This window comes from Mizuhopecten yessoensis, unplaced genomic scaffold, assembly GCF_002113885.1.
Source record: "Mizuhopecten yessoensis strain PY_sf001 unplaced genomic scaffold, ASM211388v2 scaffold2671, whole genome shotgun sequence".
Taxonomy (NCBI): domain Eukaryota; kingdom Metazoa; phylum Mollusca; class Bivalvia; order Pectinida; family Pectinidae; genus Mizuhopecten; species Mizuhopecten yessoensis.
In genome coordinates this window covers 2,133,832-2,155,701 of record NW_018404662.1, presented here as the reverse complement: position 1 = coordinate 2,155,701, position 21,870 = coordinate 2,133,832, and the positions used below count along the sequence as shown (strand labels likewise).

Here is a 21,870-nt window from a genome sequence, read left to right as displayed (position 1 = left end):
AATACAGCACGTCCTCCTACTAGCTTCGCGTAAACAACAGAATGACGTAGAAGTTCGTATAACTACATAATTATCAACAAAAATGTATGTTTAGTTCTCCAAAGATGTGCGTGGCCTGGTACAGAACACAATAGGGGACCCTTATGGAATAAAACCAACGCATATACATGTATGTATTAATAATTTAAACACTTTTTCTAATTTTACAAAAATATTACATCAATATACCAAATGACATGCTTGAGCTTGCCAAAAAAAAAAAAGATAAAAAGTAGGATAAAATGCATGTAAATATAAAGGACAGTAAAAATGTGTTGTGAATTTCTATATAACATTTGTGTAAAACATAAACAGCTATATCATGTTTTGTAACACATATATATGCAACTACATGTATACCATGTTGTTATAAAACATACAGATGTAACATGTTTTATAGCATATATGAACACTTATATATGTTTTGTAACAATTATGCATACGAACAGCTATAATTAACATGTAACATATATGAGGAGCTATAACATGTTTTAAAATACATTCGAAGAGTTAATTTATGCATATTACTCCAGCTTGCGTATGCCTACTCAGTTTAACAAGTTAACAAAACAACAAACATTCAAATTTTAATCTTCTATCGAAGGATTCAGATGTAGCTTCTTAAGACAAGAAACCCGAATAATTGTAAGATATTTCGTAAAGCTTATGAGTCTTTGAACAACTGGTCCCAGCTCGTTGAAATTCTAGCTCAGCAAATAAGACAGATACATGTAGAGTAAATTTGTTAATTTTAAACATTCACATTGTACATGTGTATCAATAACGACACCGTAAACTGTATCGCTGCGATTATCTGAAGAATGATTCTCTAACAGAATACTTGTAGTCACTTCATTCAGTTAAATAAAAACCAAGTTACATTTTTATGAATCAAAACATTGACTATCATAATGAGACTGGGTTAATCAAAAACGTCCCCACTAACGGCTGAACAAAATGTATTGCAAATGATATATGGATATTAAAGTAAGAGAAACATCACAGTAAAGAGTGTTAACATACAACTGTATTGGTATACACTTTTAATGAACCTGCAGAAACAAATTTTATCAATAGAATCATATAAAGGACAAAGTTCATTTTAATACTTTATCGCTTATTTTATTATATACTCCCTATAAAGAAATGCTCAGTAAGAACAATAAACGGCGAAATATAAAATATATCATTAGGGAGTATCAGATTTAAAAGCGGATTAAAAGAAATAGTTAGTGAAGACTTCTTAGCAAGAATAATAATCCGGATGTCCAGAGGGAGATTAGACAATTGTTCCATAATTCAATTTCTGTTTTGTTCCAATGTCGGTACCTTTAAGGGACGGTTATGTACATTAAGACCAGTCAGTTAGGTACCGGACTGTCAATTGCGTGGGCTTGCTGTATCGCTTGTTTATAAGCTCACCGGGTCCGAAGGACCAAGGTGAGCTTATGCCATACTGTGGCGTCCGTCGTCCGTCCATCCGTCGTTCGTCCGTCAACAATTTCTTTAAACGACCTCTTCTTCTTAACCACTGATTGGAATTTAACTAAATTTGACTGGAAGCATTCCTAGGTGGTGGGGATTCAAAATTGTACAAATGGTGGGGATGAGGAGCTGGGCCAAAAAGGGTTATTTAGCTATATTGTTTTAAGCGACTTCTTCTCTGGAACTAAGAGATAGATATCAACCATATTTGACTGGAAGCATCCCTAGGTGGTGGGGATTCAAAATTGTACAAATGGTGGGGCTGACTCCCCAGGGGGCTGAGGGCGGGGCCAAAAAGGGGCACTTTGGCTATATTGCAATAAACGACTTCTTCTGTAGAACTATGCCATGGATATTGATCATATTTGGTCGGAAGCATTCAAGGGAGGCAGGAATTCAAAATTGTACAAATGGTGGGGTTGATCCCCCGGGCTAAGGGGTGGGGCAAAAAAATAAAATTACTTGGAAATGGTTGAGATCCCCACCATATAATCATATATACAATTGCTGATTATAAAGAGATGAGTGCACATATGTTTCCAGGATGGCCTTGGGGACTGCCCAACTCTTTGAGACTTAACCCCTGGGTCATAACTTTGAAATGGTTAAGATCCCCACCCAAAAACTATATAATTGTTGGGCATAAAGAGACGAATGCAGTCATGATATTAGAATTGAACCCAGGGTCTGCCCCACCCTTGCAGACTTAACCCCTGGGTCATAACTTTGAAACGGTTGAGATCCCCACCCCAAAACTATATATACAAATGCTGGGCAAAAGAGACAAGTGCAGTCATGATATTAGAATTGATCCTGGGGTCTGACCACAACCCTAGGGACCTAGTTTCTGGGTCACAGCTTGGAAAAAGTTGAGATCCCCACCCCATAACCATGTACATAAAATTGCTGGGCATAAAAAATATAATACAGATATGCTACAAGGATTGGTCTTGGGGTCTGGCATATTTCCTTGGATCTCATTTGGAGAATATTTTGCCATGATTGCTTAGATATCCAGGTGAGTGATACAGGCCCTTTGGACCTCTTGTTGTATACACTGGATAATGTCTACAAAGGGCTTCGAATTCGTGTGCAAGAAATTAGTACTGGGCGTGGTATTTTATCTATTGCTGAAGGGATGTGTTCTCCTTGCAATGAATGCATGGCAAGACGGGATGTACTTCGTACTGTCTGAGAGCGCTTCAACATATTGCCAGCAATTCCATACTACAGTGCATTAACCAGAAGTCACTTATGTATGGACCAGTGTCTTGCAGGCGTATGAGGTAAGGAACTGACGGATGAAACTAATGGTATTCCTGACTTAGAATAATAAGATTTGATGACTGAATGTATTAATAAGCTTCACTTTTACCTACATGTAGTCCTGTCTTGCTTTAGTTGACGTACTTTGACTTTGCTGTGTTACACACGTGACGTAATTATCGAGCAATTGTGATAATTATATGCATAAAGTGGGGTTTTAATGGTCACACTGAACACTTGACACAAGACTAAATGTGCTACCTTGCATATATATATAAACGCACACACATATTGTGATAATTGTGATAAAAAAAACATCACTAATTGATCTTTTTGTCTTTTTATTTGCCTCATTGTTGTGTTGACAGCAATGGAACCCTATTGAAACAGTGTTTATGAAATTATCGAAGACTTCTCGAGGTCTTCTATGTGATATGTCTCCAAATGACCGTAAGTATGCAAAACTGAAATAATATTTTCTTACTTGAATAGTATTCACGAATTCCCTGCAGAACTATCTAAGCACTCTCCGAGGCTAAAGCTTAACAGATGATTGACAACTATCAAACAGCGACAACAACTACCAACAAAAAAGCAAATCATTTATCAAAATGTTAGGATGAAATATGTTCTCCCATACATGTGTCAATTGCATATATATTGTGGTTAGAAATTTCATGTTCATTGTAGTTAGAAATACCTTGTTTATTATATTTAAAATAACTTCTATATCGTACAAAGAAATCACATGTATACTATGTCTATAAATTGCATGTACACTATATCAAGACATTGAATGTAGACCATATTAAGATATAACGTGCATAATTTATCTAGAAAAATGGTGTACGTTATACTTAAAAATAACTTTGTATTGTATGCATGTATCGAATATTTGTGTCATACAAATAAACATATGCATAATATATGTCGACACCCACAATACACCACTTGTGATACGAAGATACAGAGTGGCAATGTATCTAAGGTTATTCAATCACATACCTTTACCTAAATATCACTGACCTTGGCGTTTGTTTACGCTAGACTGAAATAAGGGTGACATGTTAAACTTGACCTACTCCGGATCAAGGTAAAGGACTGTTCGTCTCACCTACGTGTTTACACCGACTCACCAAGAAATGTAAACAATTTTCGTACTTAATTCCGCCAGTTTGAAATTCAGTAAGCATATGCATACTACGACACAGGTCATATATATTTGTGCAAAGCTGTACATTAAAAGTGTATACATATCAATTGAAGATATGACAGATCATTCCATAGAAGTAAATATGTTTACATGAGGCCTGCGCCACAGAACCAAGTAATGCATAGCTTCGGAGATTATAATGCCTATACCGCAGAGGTTAGCAAGACATAGATTTAGAGATTATTCTATACAAATATTCTTACATGAAGTCTACATCACAGGGGTTATAAGGATTAATTTTCAGAGAGTGTGAGACCCTATCAGAGAGGTAACAAAGGCCAGATTTAGAGAGTATGTGATACAAATGCGTCAACGCTAAAATATCAACTTCATTTATTTTACAACTATTATGAAACGACTTATTTTATCTTATATTAATCACTCTTGTTGGCCCGGATGTTAGCACTAGGCCTGCACTATAGCGACAATCAAGGTTATTAAAACTCCAGAGATCACAAAACCCTATATCAGAGAGGAAAGACAGACAAAGATTTAGAGATTGCTAGATGCAAAAATTTGGTCACTAATCCTACACCATAGAGACGAAAGGGTAGATCTCCAGAGATCATGAAACACTACATCAGAGAAGTAAGAAATGCATAGATTTAGAGATTACTTGATACAAATATTTTTACACTAGGACTACACCATAGAGGAATGCGAGACAAATCTCAGAGGTACGCGGGCATATCGACAGAGATCACAAGGGTTTACATCGGGGAGGTAAAAGCGCAAATATATAGATATTACTTGATACAAATATTTGTATACGAGGCGTACACCACAGACGTAAGGAAGCCAAACCTCACGAGAGTAGGAGGCCTACAGCACAGGGGTCAGGGCATATCTGTAGAGACCATTTTGTGCATTTTTTTGCAAAGAAGTAATTTAGGTATAGCTTCAGGGATAAGTTTGCTCCAGCCTGGTGTCATACAAGCTATGTGAATTCAGTCGCTACCACGATATCAGGTTTGTTCACTGTGTCATACGATCGTTAGTAACCGAATAATTTCGCAGAATGAATGCGATACATCGTGACAGGTTCCACACACAGAAAGCGTTTACCCTTCAAGAGTAAATGGTTTGTCCTCTTTGTGAATTTGTATTCTTGATTTTTGTTCTACTAATTTCACACCGAGTCTGAATTTTGGACTTTGATCTGCTGTGTTGATGATGTAGTTATTCTTTTAAAATTTACGCATCACATCATGTTTCATAATTTAATCATTTAAATGTTCAAACGAACGAGTGAGCCTCTCTAAAATGTCGATCTATGTAGAGTCGTTACATGTGTAAATCTCTAATTATTTTCTTTCGGCATTACGGAGAGTGTCCATTTATGCACGCAATCGAGTACATTGCCCAAGTAGCCTTAGCGGAATATGGCGAAGACCGTCGTCATAGTTTTAAAGTCTGTATTATTGTTTATATTTATGTTTTTAACAATATCTAACGATATGTGATCGCTTGGTTGATACTGTTACGATGCGAGATGTGGCTGTTAATAATTTTAATTATCATTTAATTTCTGTACGCCTCATACTTCACATAACATATCGTGTAACATCTTAATCAAACATGAAGGAAAAACATGTATGTATGCATCACATTCGCGCAACAAAATTAATCAAAGTCCACGTTTAAAGCAAAACATATGTTAGATGAGTGCATTGCGGTACGTTGTAATGGGTTTGATTGGTTACTCGTAATCAATCGACGAGCAATGCCTACATCCCTTAGAGTGCCATTTCACTGAAATGTTTTAACAAGGACTCGTCAGGATTGTACTCCAACCAGCCAAATATACTCTCTTGCAAAGGTTTAAACAGAGGTGTGAAGGACAAACTAAGGGGACAGATAAATGAGAGAAAACAACAGATGTCCCAGGTGTTCCAAAGGGAGCAGCGGATATTTAATGCTGCCTTTAAGAAAAGGACATAGAGGGAAACTCCTAATTCTACAAAGAGTTCATTAGTCACCTATTATACTATTATGTATAAATGCAAATTGTAAAGTGAAATGAATATTCTAACATTTTGAAATGTCGCCGAACCTGCATGAGACTAATTCATGGGACATTTTTCCTAAATAATTATTTCAAACATTGAAAACGAACTGACCGATTTCCGTCGGATTTTCAATGTTCTATGGTCATAGTATAGCTCTAGTGTACCGATGAACAACTTTGGTCTCGCAGTAACCCTTTATCATTCTTGCTGGCACGGCTGAAAACGCGCAGGGGTCTTAACCTGTGAGGACACTGGACTGATAACTATCCATGTATATAGGCCACACCGTTGTTAGACACAAAGCAAACGAGCATTAATATATTATTGTTTCATAAATTAATCTGGATAAATTTTCACTTAGCTGTAAACTTGTTTCAAAATCCTTATGTACGTTATATATAAATAGAAAAAATGTATGAACGTGAAGGAGTGAAGGTAGACACTTTTCATCTCCTCCGAAAGGATTTAGTTTACCAGGAATCTTAAACAGATCCACATTCCCAGGTTGACAAAATCAATAAACGTCTAATTTAAATTAAAGTTTGTTTAACTTGACACTGCTGTCAACGAATATTTGTCTAACCTCACTGACAAGTATGTAGTGACAACTTTTCAACAATAGTATGAGTATGAAAGTGGTTTTGTTGAACAAACAAGTTGCTAATTCTTCAGTAACCCGTTACCTGCAAGATAACCTATAGGTACTCATGTAATTTGGAGATCAACCGTAGGGAATGATAATATGCACAGAACTCTTTACTTGACAGCTAATGATTACAGTATCGAATAGCAAAATGAGGCTAAAATATCTTTTGGATAACAAATAATGTCCAATACACCGACATCCTTGTATTATCATATACATGTATTAATCGCAAACTTGACACATACTGCTGAAATACACATTTTGAAAAGAAAACCTTTACCTCCGTCTTCATCATCAATGAAATTCGTTATTTATGTTGCATGCATTCTATATGTGTCGTCGTTTATCATACAGATTAAAATCACGTTTAATGATTGGTCTAAAATTAGTAAATGCGGATAATTTCACTTTTCTTTCCGACAACATACAATCTACTTATGGAATGTGCACACAGTTTTGATTGATCTTTATCAATGACTTTCAGTAATTGTATTATGCGTTCGGTTGATCTTGCTTTGACAAACCAATAATGGTGTTTTCTTAATCAATCGTTTTTCTCCCCTGTTCCATCCTTATTGTTCATGGCCACTTGTATCATTAGCACCTTATGCTTAGACATCAGTTTTTGTTTCTCTTGACAACACGGAACTGAAATTTCTTGTATTGTATTGTATTGTATAGACGAGCTATATTTCTAGTAGGTACATTACTACACCGTAACGTCATTACTGAATGATGTCATCAAGAAGCCATTCGCACGCTTGACACCAGTTTTGCTACCGGGTTGGGATAAATTATTCTCTTACCCTGGACAGGTGTATCCGCATTTTTACCGGTGTGAGATTTCCTTGTCTCACCCTAGGGTTGATACGGGGGGATTCCCCTATTCAGAACAATGGCATGACGTCACTTTAACAATACAATGACGTCACGTCGACAATCCATCAACGTCACGTCAACCCTAAATTTAGCATGTAACGTTATCATTACATTGTGCATATGATACACAATGAAAGAACAGGGTAAGAGAAAAAGAATCATTCACCCCCTTGTTGGTGAGATAGTGGAATCTCAACCCTCGGGGAAAGATTATTTAGTTGCCAAACACTCGGTAAAGCCTCGTGTTTGGCAACTTAAGAATCCTTCCCCTCGGGTTGAGATTCTCCTATCTCACCCCCAAGGGGTGAAAGATTCTATTAGTAAAATATCGATTTATGTTTTAATTCAATAAGATTTGTCATTCAACGAAAAAATACACATTGCGAATACTTTGGGATGTGAAATATTCACAGGAAAATGTTCACTTTTACACATTTTATACTTAAGAAATAGTACTACTGAATCATTATAAGTGCGAAGGAAGAGTTCCACTTTACAGCAGGCGTTTTTACTCTGATAGCCTTAAGCAATGCAACTTAATGGAGCTTTTCTGGTTTAGGATACTTCCATTGTTTCTCATTTTGATATTACGCATGATTCCTTGATATCAATATAGGTAAAAACGATTGGTAATGGTTAGGCCCCGAGTTCGACCCCTGTATTTTTTTGTGTCTCTAATATTAAAGTTTCGAAAAAAATACCATTCTGTAAAATGCATCTCAAACGTGTGATTAATAAAATGATCCATGTATTACAAAAATAAATTGCAGAAATACTTCACATCAGTGACAAATGTAATACTATGTTGAAGTATGTATCAGTTTCTGACTCGGCTTATCGACAATCAGTAATACTGCTTTGGCGGAATATCGCATTACTCGGTCATGCACATAGTCAAAACATACGGCTGGATTCTTAACAACTTTTTCGGTGTTGACATAACCCTTAATCAAACAAACAAAAAACAAAAAAAATATGAAGATGTTCATTGCATGAGGTCACATGGAATCTCAATAGATACACAACTGTTACGTCGAGTATGCTGTAAGCAAATTATCACATAAAAACATGATTATAAAAAATCTGTCTATTTAAAGTAAATACACATCCACAGTTATGTCCAGCAAAACTGTATAGCTTATACGGAAGTTTGGTAAAACTAATTTGAGTTAGACTACAATAGGATTACCATGCGATGGAGGTGAGGGGAACGTCAAATTTAAACTTCTCAGTTGAAAATCAAGCTTGAAATCTGTCTTTCTTTCCGTGGAATCGAATGTTATGGAAATAAATCTAACTGTATTAACTTCAAGTCCCAGTTTAAACATCACTCGTGGTATTGCTGAAATAAAGAATAAAAATAAACCGACTTTTACTGATATGCTATGGTAAAAACATACGAAATTAAACGTAGGAAATATTAGATACGAAGATACATGTATATTCATTAATTTTAGTAATTTATTCTAATTACAAAAATGTAAATGTGTATGAGAAAGTATATACGTACAACCCGCGGTATGAACATGTACACACATACACATAATATATATATATATATATATATATCATAGACAATTTATTTCATAGACAATTGTTGCCGAACATGTGTGTATACGTACATACACATATATCTATGTGTCGTACGTGTAGCCTAACTATATGTATATTGCATCATCTAGCAAAGTACGGTAGAGTCATGACCTTGGTTGATCTATACGCCATGTTAAAAATAGAATAAGATCATTCCAGTTAAGTCTCGGCTACCACGTGTGTTTGTTTGTAAACAGCCTCTGACGTCACACACTAGTGGTGAACGTGACAGACCGGAATCGGGAACATGTATATATACGCCGGGTCGCCGGGAAATACACAGTGACGGGTGGAGGTGTCGCTGACAGCAGACGGCCGGGCTAAGGAACGGGTTCTTACTGGGATTTACTTCTTTGAATACAGATTGGAATGTTTCCCAATTAAGGTATTTATGGAATTGTTTAACCTTGGAATACTCAACCTTCCCGTGTCGGTGCTGCTTCGATCACACATACACAGTTCGCTCTGTCATACTTCAACAGTGTTTACATTCGTTTCTTAACTGAATAGATCACACGTATACTAGCTACTATGAAGAAGTATTACTATGACAAGTTATTAAGTTACTTTGGTGAGGTAGCGGTGGAACACAGTTTATACACGTATTGTTCACCCCAGTAACATGTACCAATGAGCGTGCAGTCATCATCCCCTGTAGCGTGTACACATGAGCAGGAAGCAGTCGAGAGTGAGTTTTATTTACCCCGCAATTTTTCTTACTCTGAAGACAGCTACCTGGATTCCTATAGTGTGAGCGGAAACTTTGTGTGGAATCCGAGCCGAGAAATCAACCTTTGTAATAATGAGATATTTATGGATGTCATTCATTCAAAACCGATGGATTTAGCGACTGAATGTGATTGCACACCGCCGGTAAAAACCGGTGTGTGTTGTTCTCCGGCAGTGGTAGCAGACGACAGTACAGCTGATCAAAATGGCCGGGAAAGGACTTGTTCAAATGATTCGAGTGAGGAGGGAATATATGTAAATAGCATGGATGATTTAGATTCAGTTACTAGTTCAAACGGACGGTCTACAGCAAGCGACGAATTCTTCGTGGATTCGATCAATAGTCCAGAGGAGAATAACCTTGAGGAGTCATCGGAAGGTCATGGGGCCTCGATTGGGGAAGCTGTAAGTACAGTTATGAATTCTTTTGCTATTGATGTGCCTGTTTTAAAAGAAAAAGTGGGAAAAAATGTGAAATCTGATTTACAACCAGCAAGTTCTCTTCCCACTCTAAGACTGAACGTGAATGATAGGCCTTTTATCGATAACGATATAAGAAAAGGATCGTCTCAGGGGTCGCTATTCGATTACCTGGCTGCTTCAGACAGCCCAGATGATGAAGAAGATGAATTCAGTTTTAACAGAGCAACTTTAAGAAAATCTTCCTCCCTGAAAACAAACAAAACACCTCCAGGAACTCCTAGACGTAAGAAAATGGTGAGATTTGCTGATGCAATGGGTTTGGATTTAGAGGATGTACGGCATGTTCTGAATGCCGACGCTCCTCCGAGAATACCCCCTTCCGCTATGAAAGACTTACAAGCTGGGTTGGAAGTGGATCGGAAAAATATTGGTCACAGATATTTGACGGTTTGTTTTCAACAGCCAGGTGCTTGCGAGGATTTCTTAAAAAGAGTTTTGACGAGGAAAATTTGTCTCGAGAATGCTGTTGTCACAAATTTGACGATAACTGGAATTATTCGAGTGGCGAATTTGGGATTTCACAAATTTTGCCGTGTGAGATACACCACAAATGGATGGGTAACTTTCCATGATATTGCTGCTTCTTACGTGAAAAATTCCTGTGACGGACCGACGGACCGATTCTCCTTCAGTATTGTGGCTCCTGCGGATTTCGGATTACACGCTCGACTGGAGTTCGCGCTGTCGTACCGTGTGAACGACGCCGAGTATTGGGACAACAATCAGGACTTGAATTACGTGTTCGAGTGCTTCGCCAAGACAACTCCGACGGAAGCTGAAGATTCTTGGGTACATTTTCTTTAATGTTTATTTATAAATGTCTAGATGTTTATATTGTAAAAATAGGAAAATTGGATGAATTCAAAAATTTATTTTAATTTGAATGAACTACATACAATTTATATCAGTCTGGCAAGTTGTGATAAAAATTTCGATACATCACATGTCATGTATTATGATTATTTATTTGTACTATGGAATAAGAGTGAGGTTATTACGTTGCTTTATTCATGTATTTATAACTGTTTAAGTTTACCACGAATCACTGACCATCTCATTTATCGAGTGAGCAGAGATGGCCTGTCTCCGCCGCAAAAAAAGAGGAGACGACCAGTTATTTCAGACTAAAGTTAAACTATCACAAGTTCCAACTATCCCTTAAATTCGAAGTAAAACTGGAAATTAGTTTAGTTTTCTGTCCTGTAGGATTCTAGACATATAGCAATTCACTAGGAAGGTCATGTAATGACTGTACTATTATTTTCATTTATATTTCATTTTCGAAAACCTCGGCTAAATCCAACGACATCAATTATAAATCGGACATACGTTACTTTCATTAATTCAACAAGGGTTGTTATCGTACTATAGCTGTGAGTTAAGTTCAATATCTCATTTCAATAACTGACCCTTTGTCTTGAAAAATGATAGTTTAGCCGGTGGTCAGTCGCTATATGTTTTCGTTTGTATTATATATGTGTTGATTTAGTTGAACTAATAGCACACACATCAAACCGGATTCGTGATATTTATAGATAATTTGTCGGGTACATGAACCATCTGAGTAAATGATAAGTGGTTCACATTGAACCGGTACAAAGATGTACCAGAGTGCTTGCGTACACAATTGCAAGTCACTACGGGATATGTGTAGTTTCTCTTTTCCGATTCAATCAGGACGTATTACTTACTTTGACAGTTACTGTATATTTGTGTGAAAAAAAGGAACAAAAATCCATTATGTCTCTTAAAATTTAAATGAAAAAAAAATCGATAAATAGAACGCCAGAAGTTCAACAATCCCAGAGTTGCTAATTTTATGGCTTCAAACGTTTATTTGGGTAATACTAATAGGTTTTTTTCAAAGAGAAAGATTTTTGTTAAATAATTTATGATTGTCTGTCCTACAGTATTTCGTGAATGTTATGTATGATATCGTGTTTAGTTGGCTAGAGTTGTACTGTCCATTCTTCAAGGTTCCTTTGAAAACTTAACAATTTATGGATATTAGAAAGCTATGAAATGTTAGTAAATCCTATACTGTCTCTTGTATTTATTGTTATGCCAAAGAAAAATATTTCGATATTCATTATAAGGAATATATATATTAATAGAACAAAATACGTACATAAACAGTTCATTCCAGGTCTTTTTCCTTTTTTGTTATAATCCCATTTAGGCAGAATGTCTTGTTCAATCATCACAGTGAATTCAAGCAATTTAGAAACATTTAGAAGTTAATCATGTTTTTTTTTCTTTCAAAAATATTCATAACTACCTCACTGCTATTCTGTCTTTTCGTATTGCAGAGTTATCTGCTCTTGATAGCAGGTATTGATTGTTACGTCATTTGTTTGTGAGAGTAACGTCAGCATTTTTTGGGAACACGACGTAATTTTCTCACACAAACTAATGACGCAACAACCAATACCTGCTACCAAGAGCAGATAATTCTGCAATACGAAAAGACGGAATATAGTGTTACCCTCCCCCGGGCATTTTAAAGAAAAACACATTTTACTTGATCAGAAGAAAATTACGATTCCAAAAAAACCCACCTAATATCCTTTTAGACTTCAAAGTACACGAACACGTTATCGTAGAGTCGACCTACATTTCCCGTAACAAATGTATCGTACATCTGACAAGAAGTAAAATATCTGGAATGAGCTTGTGACAGTTTTAGTTGGTGCCATAAACTTCGACTCTGACCATTCCATTTTCATTCTGCTGTCGATAGATTTATAATGCTTGTTTTGTTTACATTACAGGAGTGCCAGGAAAAGGGTGACTAGAGCAAAGCTCAGCGTCTCCAATCCTGCATGCACTCGCTTACTCCCGTTACGTTGTTAATTAAGTATTAATTATAATGCCTATGGGACAATGTTCGCTTAATTTGCCTTTTTGAAATTGATTGAGATATAAAGTTTGTCGCGGAGAATTTATCGCTTTCCATCCTTTATTGCTCTTCGGTAATAAAGTTGTGCATTTATCACCCTCTGTTGTTATAAAGTAACATGCACGAATATCCAAACTCATTTATTCTCCCTTATACTTAAAAGCTTGCATACGTATGAACGACGTTGCAGTGTCATGGTTTGGTCCCTTAGTTCCGGAGTGTATTAGAAGTTGAAGACCTTCTTTTATATATTTAATGTTAATAGAGGATATATACAACTCCAGTCCTTGGTATCTCCCTTTGTTCCAAAGCATATTTGCATTGTATATTAGACGTTACAGTTATCGGTTATCTCCCATTGTTCCGATATTTAACGTTACGGCATCTCGTTTATCCCTGATCGTTCCAAAGTATATTTGACGTTACGGCATACCTGTTATCTCCCCGTTAAAACATCTTTGTTATCTCCAATTGTCAATCTGTTAGATGTTTAAGTTATTTCTCTATATTCCAGAGTATATTAAACGTTTTATCCTTTTCCTGCTGTTTCTGTTCTGTTATAGATTCAAATCAAATGTGCATTTTCGAGGAAAACAATATAGTGAGGGTAGACAAATAGTCTCAAATGTGAAGTTGTGTAAATCTTATGTCACGAATTACATGCTCGCTAGAGCGTTTGTTGCATTTAACAAAACGTTATATAAAAAAGAATACCTATCAGCTGTGGTGCACTAACATATCATTTGACTCCCACTGTTGTTAAACGGAAAGCTTGTTTACTCATTATGCAAGGCATGTCCTCGTGAACTGTTAACGTAAGGCTTCCAATCCATTGGCACGTTTTCACCTTAATTTGAACTTTCCGATGAAGAAGTCATGCTTCACCACAGCATGATTTTGCAGTCAGCTAACTGTTCTGAATTGTAATTATTTTTCCTTCGAAATCCATGAGTTTCTCCAAAATTTGTTCACGGCATTCACAGCTGTACCCGTATTCAGCAATGACACGTATTGTCTCTGTTGTCACAGTGTATAGACATTGGTTGAATTAATCATTGGAGTTTTTGTATATTTTTTATGTTTAAATGTATATACGTTTCTTCGGTGTCTGGATGTGTTCACCAGCTCCAGTTAAGAAATCTCTAAGGTGTGTGCTTGGCAGTTATACGTAACAGCTTTAACATGCAACTGCAATACTATAGTGGGCTATATTACAATGACTGATTTTTTGAAGCAGGACAGAAAATTATAATGAGAAAAAAATAGGTGATAATTATCCAATTCCTTATAAACTGAAACATTGCAAATTTCTCTCACTATTTAGTAAAGTGAAGTAACATGAGAATTCACGACCAGTTATAAGCAATAACCTTCGAAATGTTTTGATTCTCCCCAATCTTTAATGTCAGTTATCAATCCAAAAATTATTATTCAGATCTTTTATCACGTGATGATCGTTTATTGTTTCTCTGCATCAGTGCTTTGTTGATTACATAACGGTGTTGCAGACGACCGTTTAAAACAACTTGATGTTATAGCTTTAATTTTCTGGATCATAATGGCCACCTTCTAATTTACGGACCGTCGTAGGCGTTTCATCACACACTTGCCGAGCACTTGCGATCCATTGTCTGAATCCAGCAGATAGTCCCGAAAACGTTTACTATGCCAAAATGTACCAGTAACTGCACTTACATCACTAGAAAACCTACATCGGCCTCACGTATTGTTGCCTAGATCGACTTGCACGTTTAAGATAATGTACGTTAGCCCATAGTAAATTCAGATGCTCAATATATCAGAATGATACTTATTTTGCTACGGTACTTAACGGGGGAAAAATCAGACAGAATTGCAATAACTAATACCTTCAAACCTTTTGGCGCAGTGTATATACTTCAGATGTACACATTGACTGTCTAGACGCAAAATAGATGACGAAATCAAACTTTAAATAATAGCCGTATTGGCCTTTCTTTATTTCACAATATGTATTATATGAGAAGAAGTCATTATACAAAGTCAATGGCCGATTTTTTCCCCGACTTGGCATTATTCCAAGCAAGCTTAGCGATTTTCATTCAGTTGTGTACGAGTACACATGCTTTTGCATACAAGCAATCGACGCCACTCCACTTTCAGATTAATAGTTGTTTGTATTTATTCAAATATTGTTGAATATAGACTCTGTCTTGTTTACCTCGCGGAGCTAGAAAGTTGCGAAATGGTGGTGTTAATAAATGTGTCGTGGGTTCACTTTTATTGGTTTCGAGTTTAGTTGTCCATCCATGAAATGGATAACCTTAAACATGTGTCGTGTACAACCTGAGGATATTAAAACACGCCAGTTACAGTGACATTTAAACCCCGATCATCATCTCAGCGTCTCAATGTTAGCGATTTAACAGTTTTAGTGTTCTCGATATCCAGGCATTTTTTACTGATTAAGTTAAACACATTCAACCAAACTGTATGAAGGCTGTTTTCATTAACCTTTAAATTGTTTCGTATAATTTAGTTTTAAATACTCATTAAACCAATGTCCCACTACAACAAATTACTTCACTGACCGTTGCACATACTTTTATAATTGGGTACTGTAACAATATACGCTGTTAATACATTTTTTCGCTTTGCGACAACATGCTACTGAGATAGAAGGATAAAAATATACTATTTATCGATATTTGATATTAATGCTTTGCCGGGTTAAAAAACAACACATTTAAATTACTTCGTGGTCCCAGTTTTCCGATATTAATGGTTAATTATACTCATAATACTTTTTAATCTGTGATTAGAATGTGTTGGAACCTAGACATGTGACTGTACGGATAGTTTTATGAAGAATAATTTAAGGCTGTAAGCATTGACCGGTCATGAGCTGCCCATTATTAGCAGGTACATAAAATAAGATGGGTCATATAGTGAGTGACCGCTTATTATATGAACGAGAAGCTGAGGCTCACACTAATTATGAGTGACAGGTATGCTAATACTGTACTTGACTCTTGAATTGTACTTTCGTACACTACATTGGCGTGTCTACAAAACGTTTTGGAACAGATTCCATATAAGAACCAGAGGATTTCCAAATGAGAACTTTCTTTTCAAAAGCATGCGGTTTTGAAGGAAAACTAAGTTCAACGAAACACGAGATCCGCCACTGTAATGTATACATAGTTGTAGTGTGATGGCTGAATATAAATGATGCTGCTGTCACAATGTTAACTCGTGCATGTGCAAATGTTTGTGAGGTGTGAACTATGCAAGGTTTTTGATGTTTGATATCATAGGTTAAATTGTAACCCCAGATTGCATCAATTATACCTAAATAGTTATTACTGCATCGTTTGCGTTGGATATAATTGGTGGACCACAACGGGCCCTGATACATGTATACACTATACACGTGTATACGGTTACAATATGACAATACTTTGTAAATGGCATTACACTCTGGCTGATGATACGTAAATGGTCAAGTTGTTGGAAGACGTAATGATACAAATTGTTCAGATATTTATATAAATTAGATTTTTAACGATCCGAGCTAATCAGTCTTTGATCAACTCGTCCAAATAATTCCAATTTGGCCCGAGCAGAAGGTGAGGGCAATATTTTGATATAGCTCTTAAAAAACCTGGTTAACAGAAGGTTATACAGGTTACAGTTCATTGTTAAAAGTTTCTACAGAGCACTAACAGATCCATAGATATGTCAATTAACCGATTATGTGTAGTACTAATATTTTCAGTTGGTAAGCGTCTGATCTGAACACCCTTTAGTGGCGAAACGAGTCAAATGTAGAGTGCCCATTCCGCATATCATGACATACGCAAGCGCCCCCTGTCTTTCTTTAGAGCTTATTTTGTTCTGTTGTGATTACCTGTTATTTATACCCATGCGCATTTCGTAAATAATGGCAATTTCTATGTAATAACGTTTTACTCTCGGTGATCAACTATACATGTACAATTAGTTTTATTGTGATCTTAGAACCCATTTTCAATGTATTGTTACAACATGGTTACCACCATCTTATATTTCAGTATTACCAGAAATTCTTTGAGTCCCATTAAAGTTTCTTGTGTATAGGACTCGGGTCTCTTGTTAACGTGTTCCAAATTGCTATCGATCAGTTCGTTATAGTCTTGCCATGTAAAAGAATAGGACCAAATGAAACTGTGCGTTTCGGGTTCTACTTAGGTTACCTACATTCTTTAGTACTCCATATGCTCGGATTCAATCCGTTGCAATTACCGTTATGTTTTGCTTGCCTTCAAGGTACGTAGTTCTAGACTGGCAAGAATGCTTGTCATGCCTAACCTGTATGGATATTGTAAGTAAGTGCTGAGTGTGTTGAGCCATACTTTATCATTATCACGTAACAATGGTTCATGCCCATTGTTAACATAGTACCTGGAACACAACAGGTGTTGTTTGGCTTGCCAGAAGTATGGTTATATATTAAGTTTGTGCTGTTAAGAAATGTATACGAGCAAGGCTCTCAAACACTTTTTTATTGAGCATATATGTCTTTCCTGTTTAAAAATTGTGGTTGTATATCTCATATCCTTTTCATGAATCCGGACATTGACAAAAGAGTATCTTTTGCAGAATTGAACAAAAGATAAATGTCTAAAGTTTCCCACGATAACTTATTCGATGTCCTACACGTGTGTACATCTGTATTACTAGACAGCTAGGGAAGCCAACGTTACTATCAGTCTGACTGTACCAAAAAACACACGGACACTTGATATCCCGGGAAATGACGCATCGATGTTTATCAATGGGATTTACCGGCAAATAGCGTGCACAAGGTTGTATTACACCTGTAATTATAACTAGAACGTAATTCTAAGTATATTTAGCCTGTCATTGTTGCATTTAATTATGCTGTCTTCCTACTGATTTCTACAAACATTACACAGATACTATACAACCTGTTAAAAGCTTACCCTGCATGATTCGGAAATCAGGTCCAACTGTTTCTATCATGAAGTGGTAAATGACATACAACATAAAAGTTACCCAGTCAGACGTGATTTAAGTTGAATCTGTGTAATGTGATAACCAGGATGTGGCCAGTTAGGCCAGGTTTTGGTGTTATTGTCGGGTGTTTGAGTGCTCTCCGTGACTATATTCCGTCTTTGCTTATTGCAGAGTTACGTCACTGGTTTGTGTGAGGAAGTTACGTCTTCTCACAAATTGATGACGTTACTCTCACAAACCAATGACGTAACAATCAAAAACTGCTCACAAGAGCAGATAACTCTGCAATACGAAAAGACGGAATAGTGTGTAAGAGTTGATATTTGGAAAAACATGGCGGGATTGTATAAAGCATGTACGTAAATTTGCCCTCATTTAGCCAAGAATGTTATTGATGCAGTGATAAAATTATACCTAATTTAGAATTATATTCTTAGCCAAAACTAATTCCTTTCCTTCTTGACATCTTCTAGAAATAACATTATATATAGCATAGTTTAGATCCACTTTATCATAAACGATAGTTTAGATATTTTAAAATATGGTACTCTGTGGAAATTAAGAAAAATATAAAAGGAAGGAGCCGATATATTTGAATTCTGTTTATGTCGTGTTAGATTAACACTGTGTAGGTTTCCGAATACCAATGTAAATTGTCAATGATAGGTCAGCTTAAGCTTGTTAAACCGGAAGTACAGGAAGTGTTAGTCTTCATATACCGGAAGTACTATAGCAAATAAGTCATCACATGATGAATGGCTGTACAGAAAAGACTCCGGCTATTTCTTTTATCTAAGCATTATAAAGCAAAATAATATATGTGTTAAATATAGTTTTCACAATTCATATGTAAGGTGTTTTTTGACTGAAGCGTAAACATGGTATTGTGTATATGTACTGAACAATCTTTTGTGGTTTAGGTGTTGAAATGAACATCATATATAAACTGTCAGCTACACAGGACACATACTAGTGTTTAACGGGCGTCGGTAATGTATACCATAATCTGGGGCTTAGATCATTTTGAAGGAGCTTAATATAATCCCAACGTATATCGCCTATACTAGTGCAGAAAAATTATCGGTACAATTGCCAATGAGAGTTGATATTACGTTGTGATCGTTTGGTTTGGTTTAATATTGTTAAACGTCCTATTAACATCTTAGGCCATTTAATGACGTGCCTCCAGGTATGTAGTGTATGAGTGCTTGCGTGTGTGTATTCAGGAGACAGGGTATGTTTGTGTGCTTGACTCCTTGTGATAGCGCGGATCTGATGCCGACTATATAGTGCTACCTCACTGAAATACCTTGACAAAGGCACCCAGCATAGCATTCCGCCCGGTCACATTATACTGACAACGGGTGAACCAGTTGTTACCATTCCCCTAAATGCTGAACGTTAAGTAGGGAATAACAACTACCATTTTTAAGGGCTTTGGTATGTCCTGGCCTGGGGACAGAAACCATTGTGATCGCATACACGGTTGTATATAATACATGTCCCAACAACCTGTCGGTTGATTAATACAACATGTACTTGTATTACCATGTGCTTTTGGTATATATATTCCAGAAAGATCGGAATCAAATCAAAGTGTTCGTTGCTTCCGTGTAATGTATCTATAGATAAAGAATCATATATATCTGACATTTGTACAGTAACATGTAAAAATCAAGGTCGATACCAAGAATTTTGTTTCTTTGCTACCAGCTGTTCTCTTGAATAATGTACCGGATTTCTGTTTTCTATATTGCATTGTTTTGTCATTTCTATTCGAAAATTAGCATGGAAGGCTTCATGATTATTCTTTTTTGAACATTCTGTGAATTTTTCATGTGATGCAAACTCGATCATGTTTAAACAAGCATTAATGAAAAGATTTTACATATGCATTGTCCATTTATCGCAAACTGGATGACATATTTTCTGTACGTTTGATCATTAAATCTTTTTGTATATGCTTACTTAAAAAGAAACAACCTTTTTACCTTTTTTCCTAAGTCTGAGTCATGTGACAATGTCTTGTACTTATTTTGTGTACCTAATTTGTGAAACTCGTTGAATTATTCCATTACGCATCTAGCCAAAGTGTTAGGGTACATGCAATTTTTCTTAACCGTTAGGGTATACGCATTTTTTCAAATCGTTTGAGCGTCCTCTTCCATATAAGACAAGGAATAGGAACAAGACATATTTGTTTTGAATTATTTGTAATGTTCCGTGTATAAATTTAAGGTATAGGTGGAGAGTTATGCTAAGTGCAGCTGGAAACTGTTGGATAATTTATTTTCTCACACTTATTTCTGTCCCTTTTATTAATGATTCGGGAAAATCTCGTCTGTGCATCATTCAGACCCTGCCAATCTAAGCATAATATAATACAGCACTGAGTGTGTTTTCGTAAAGGATGATATATAGAAAACAATGATTGATTCGATTTGTATCGTATTTGTGATCTCCCCTACAGAGTGTACTCCCACCTGTGTGAATCTGTTCTCTGTCGATCTATGTGCTACATTCTACGTCTGATGGGAGTTCTAGTTCTGTGTCATGTATGTATGCGGTATTGTAAATATACGTCTGGTGAGAGTCGTTAATGTATTCTGTGTCGTGTATGAATTCGTATGCATGTTTTGTGTATGTGTCTGAACGTCGTTGTAGCTCTGAAAGAATAATATTGATATAAAACGTACATTTACATGTATTTGCAATGTAAGTCTGAACTTCACTTTTCTGAAAGGACTGTCCCCGAAAAGCATTGATTGTAAGATTTCCAAGAAAGCGTTTTGTTTAATACCTTCCAGACAATGATTGCTCTGTATTATCAACGGGTGTTTACTTATGTTTGGACTTGCTAGGTGTCTCTTAAATATAAAACATCAACTGATAAAGAATTGTGATCTCTGTAATGAAACGGACATATCCTTAGGTCTGTTTAATGTGTGTGACACGCACTTCTGTTGAGATATGTTATTCATATCAAACTCGTTACTCTTTTTATTTGGCATATTTATTTTTATCGTTTGCATACACTTAATATTGCGATTTAAGAGCCATCAAAATTACAGTAAAACTGCAAGAGTACGTCAGGATGGTCGGAGTTTGAATTACAAGATTTTCACTTTATACCATTATATTGCGGTACAATATATAACTGTGTTAATATAAACTGTTACCGTTGGTTTTGTTTTATCATTCAAAGAGCATACATATGTGCTTCAATTTGCTATATACTTGCCTTCGATCTTCGTATAAGTAGAGTTGGACCTTGTTAGTCTTGTAACGTTGATTTCAAAGAAAGTTTACAAAGTAAAGGAAATACACAAAGATATGTTACTATGATATTATTGTTATTATTGTGATAATAGATGTACGGAAAATGAAAGTGTCCATGTCCTTAAAATCCATTCTTACGCAGTTTCGCTGTTCTCCTTTATGTTTGTTATGACGTCAGACGTTTGTTATGACGTCAGACAGTTGATATCAGTTGGCACTTGCAGCTGTTTATTATGTTTAGATTTTTTTCTGCAATCAAACACTTGTTGTAATCGTGTGATATTATTATATGATAGATGCCATATTGTTTTATAAAAGCCGATTTTATTATTTGGGATTAATTGTCCTCAAA

At 36.1% G+C, this 21,870-nt stretch overlaps 1 protein-coding gene across 2 annotated transcripts; it reads left to right on the top strand.

Annotated features, from left to right (window-relative positions):
- Nucleotides 1-70: 70 nt before the first annotated feature.
- Nucleotides 71-16,927, top strand: LOC110446317 (glycogen-binding subunit 76A-like). 2 transcript variants are annotated; one of them, XM_021491403.1, is made up of 5 exons: nucleotides 71-169; nucleotides 2,661-2,810; nucleotides 3,159-3,240; nucleotides 9,328-11,131; nucleotides 13,114-16,927. In XM_021491403.1, the coding sequence occupies exons 4-5, from the start codon at nucleotides 9,761-9,763 to the stop codon at nucleotides 13,135-13,137; spliced, it is 1,395 nt and encodes a 464-aa protein (XP_021347078.1). In that variant the 5' UTR covers nucleotides 71-169; nucleotides 2,661-2,810; nucleotides 3,159-3,240; nucleotides 9,328-9,760; the 3' UTR covers nucleotides 13,138-16,927. The 2 variants fall into 2 exon arrangements, with proteins under 2 accessions (XP_021347078.1, XP_021347079.1); XM_021491404.1 differs by having other exon boundaries at nucleotides 78-169; nucleotides 2,601-2,810.
- The last annotated feature ends 4,943 nt before the right edge of the window (nucleotides 16,928-21,870 follow it).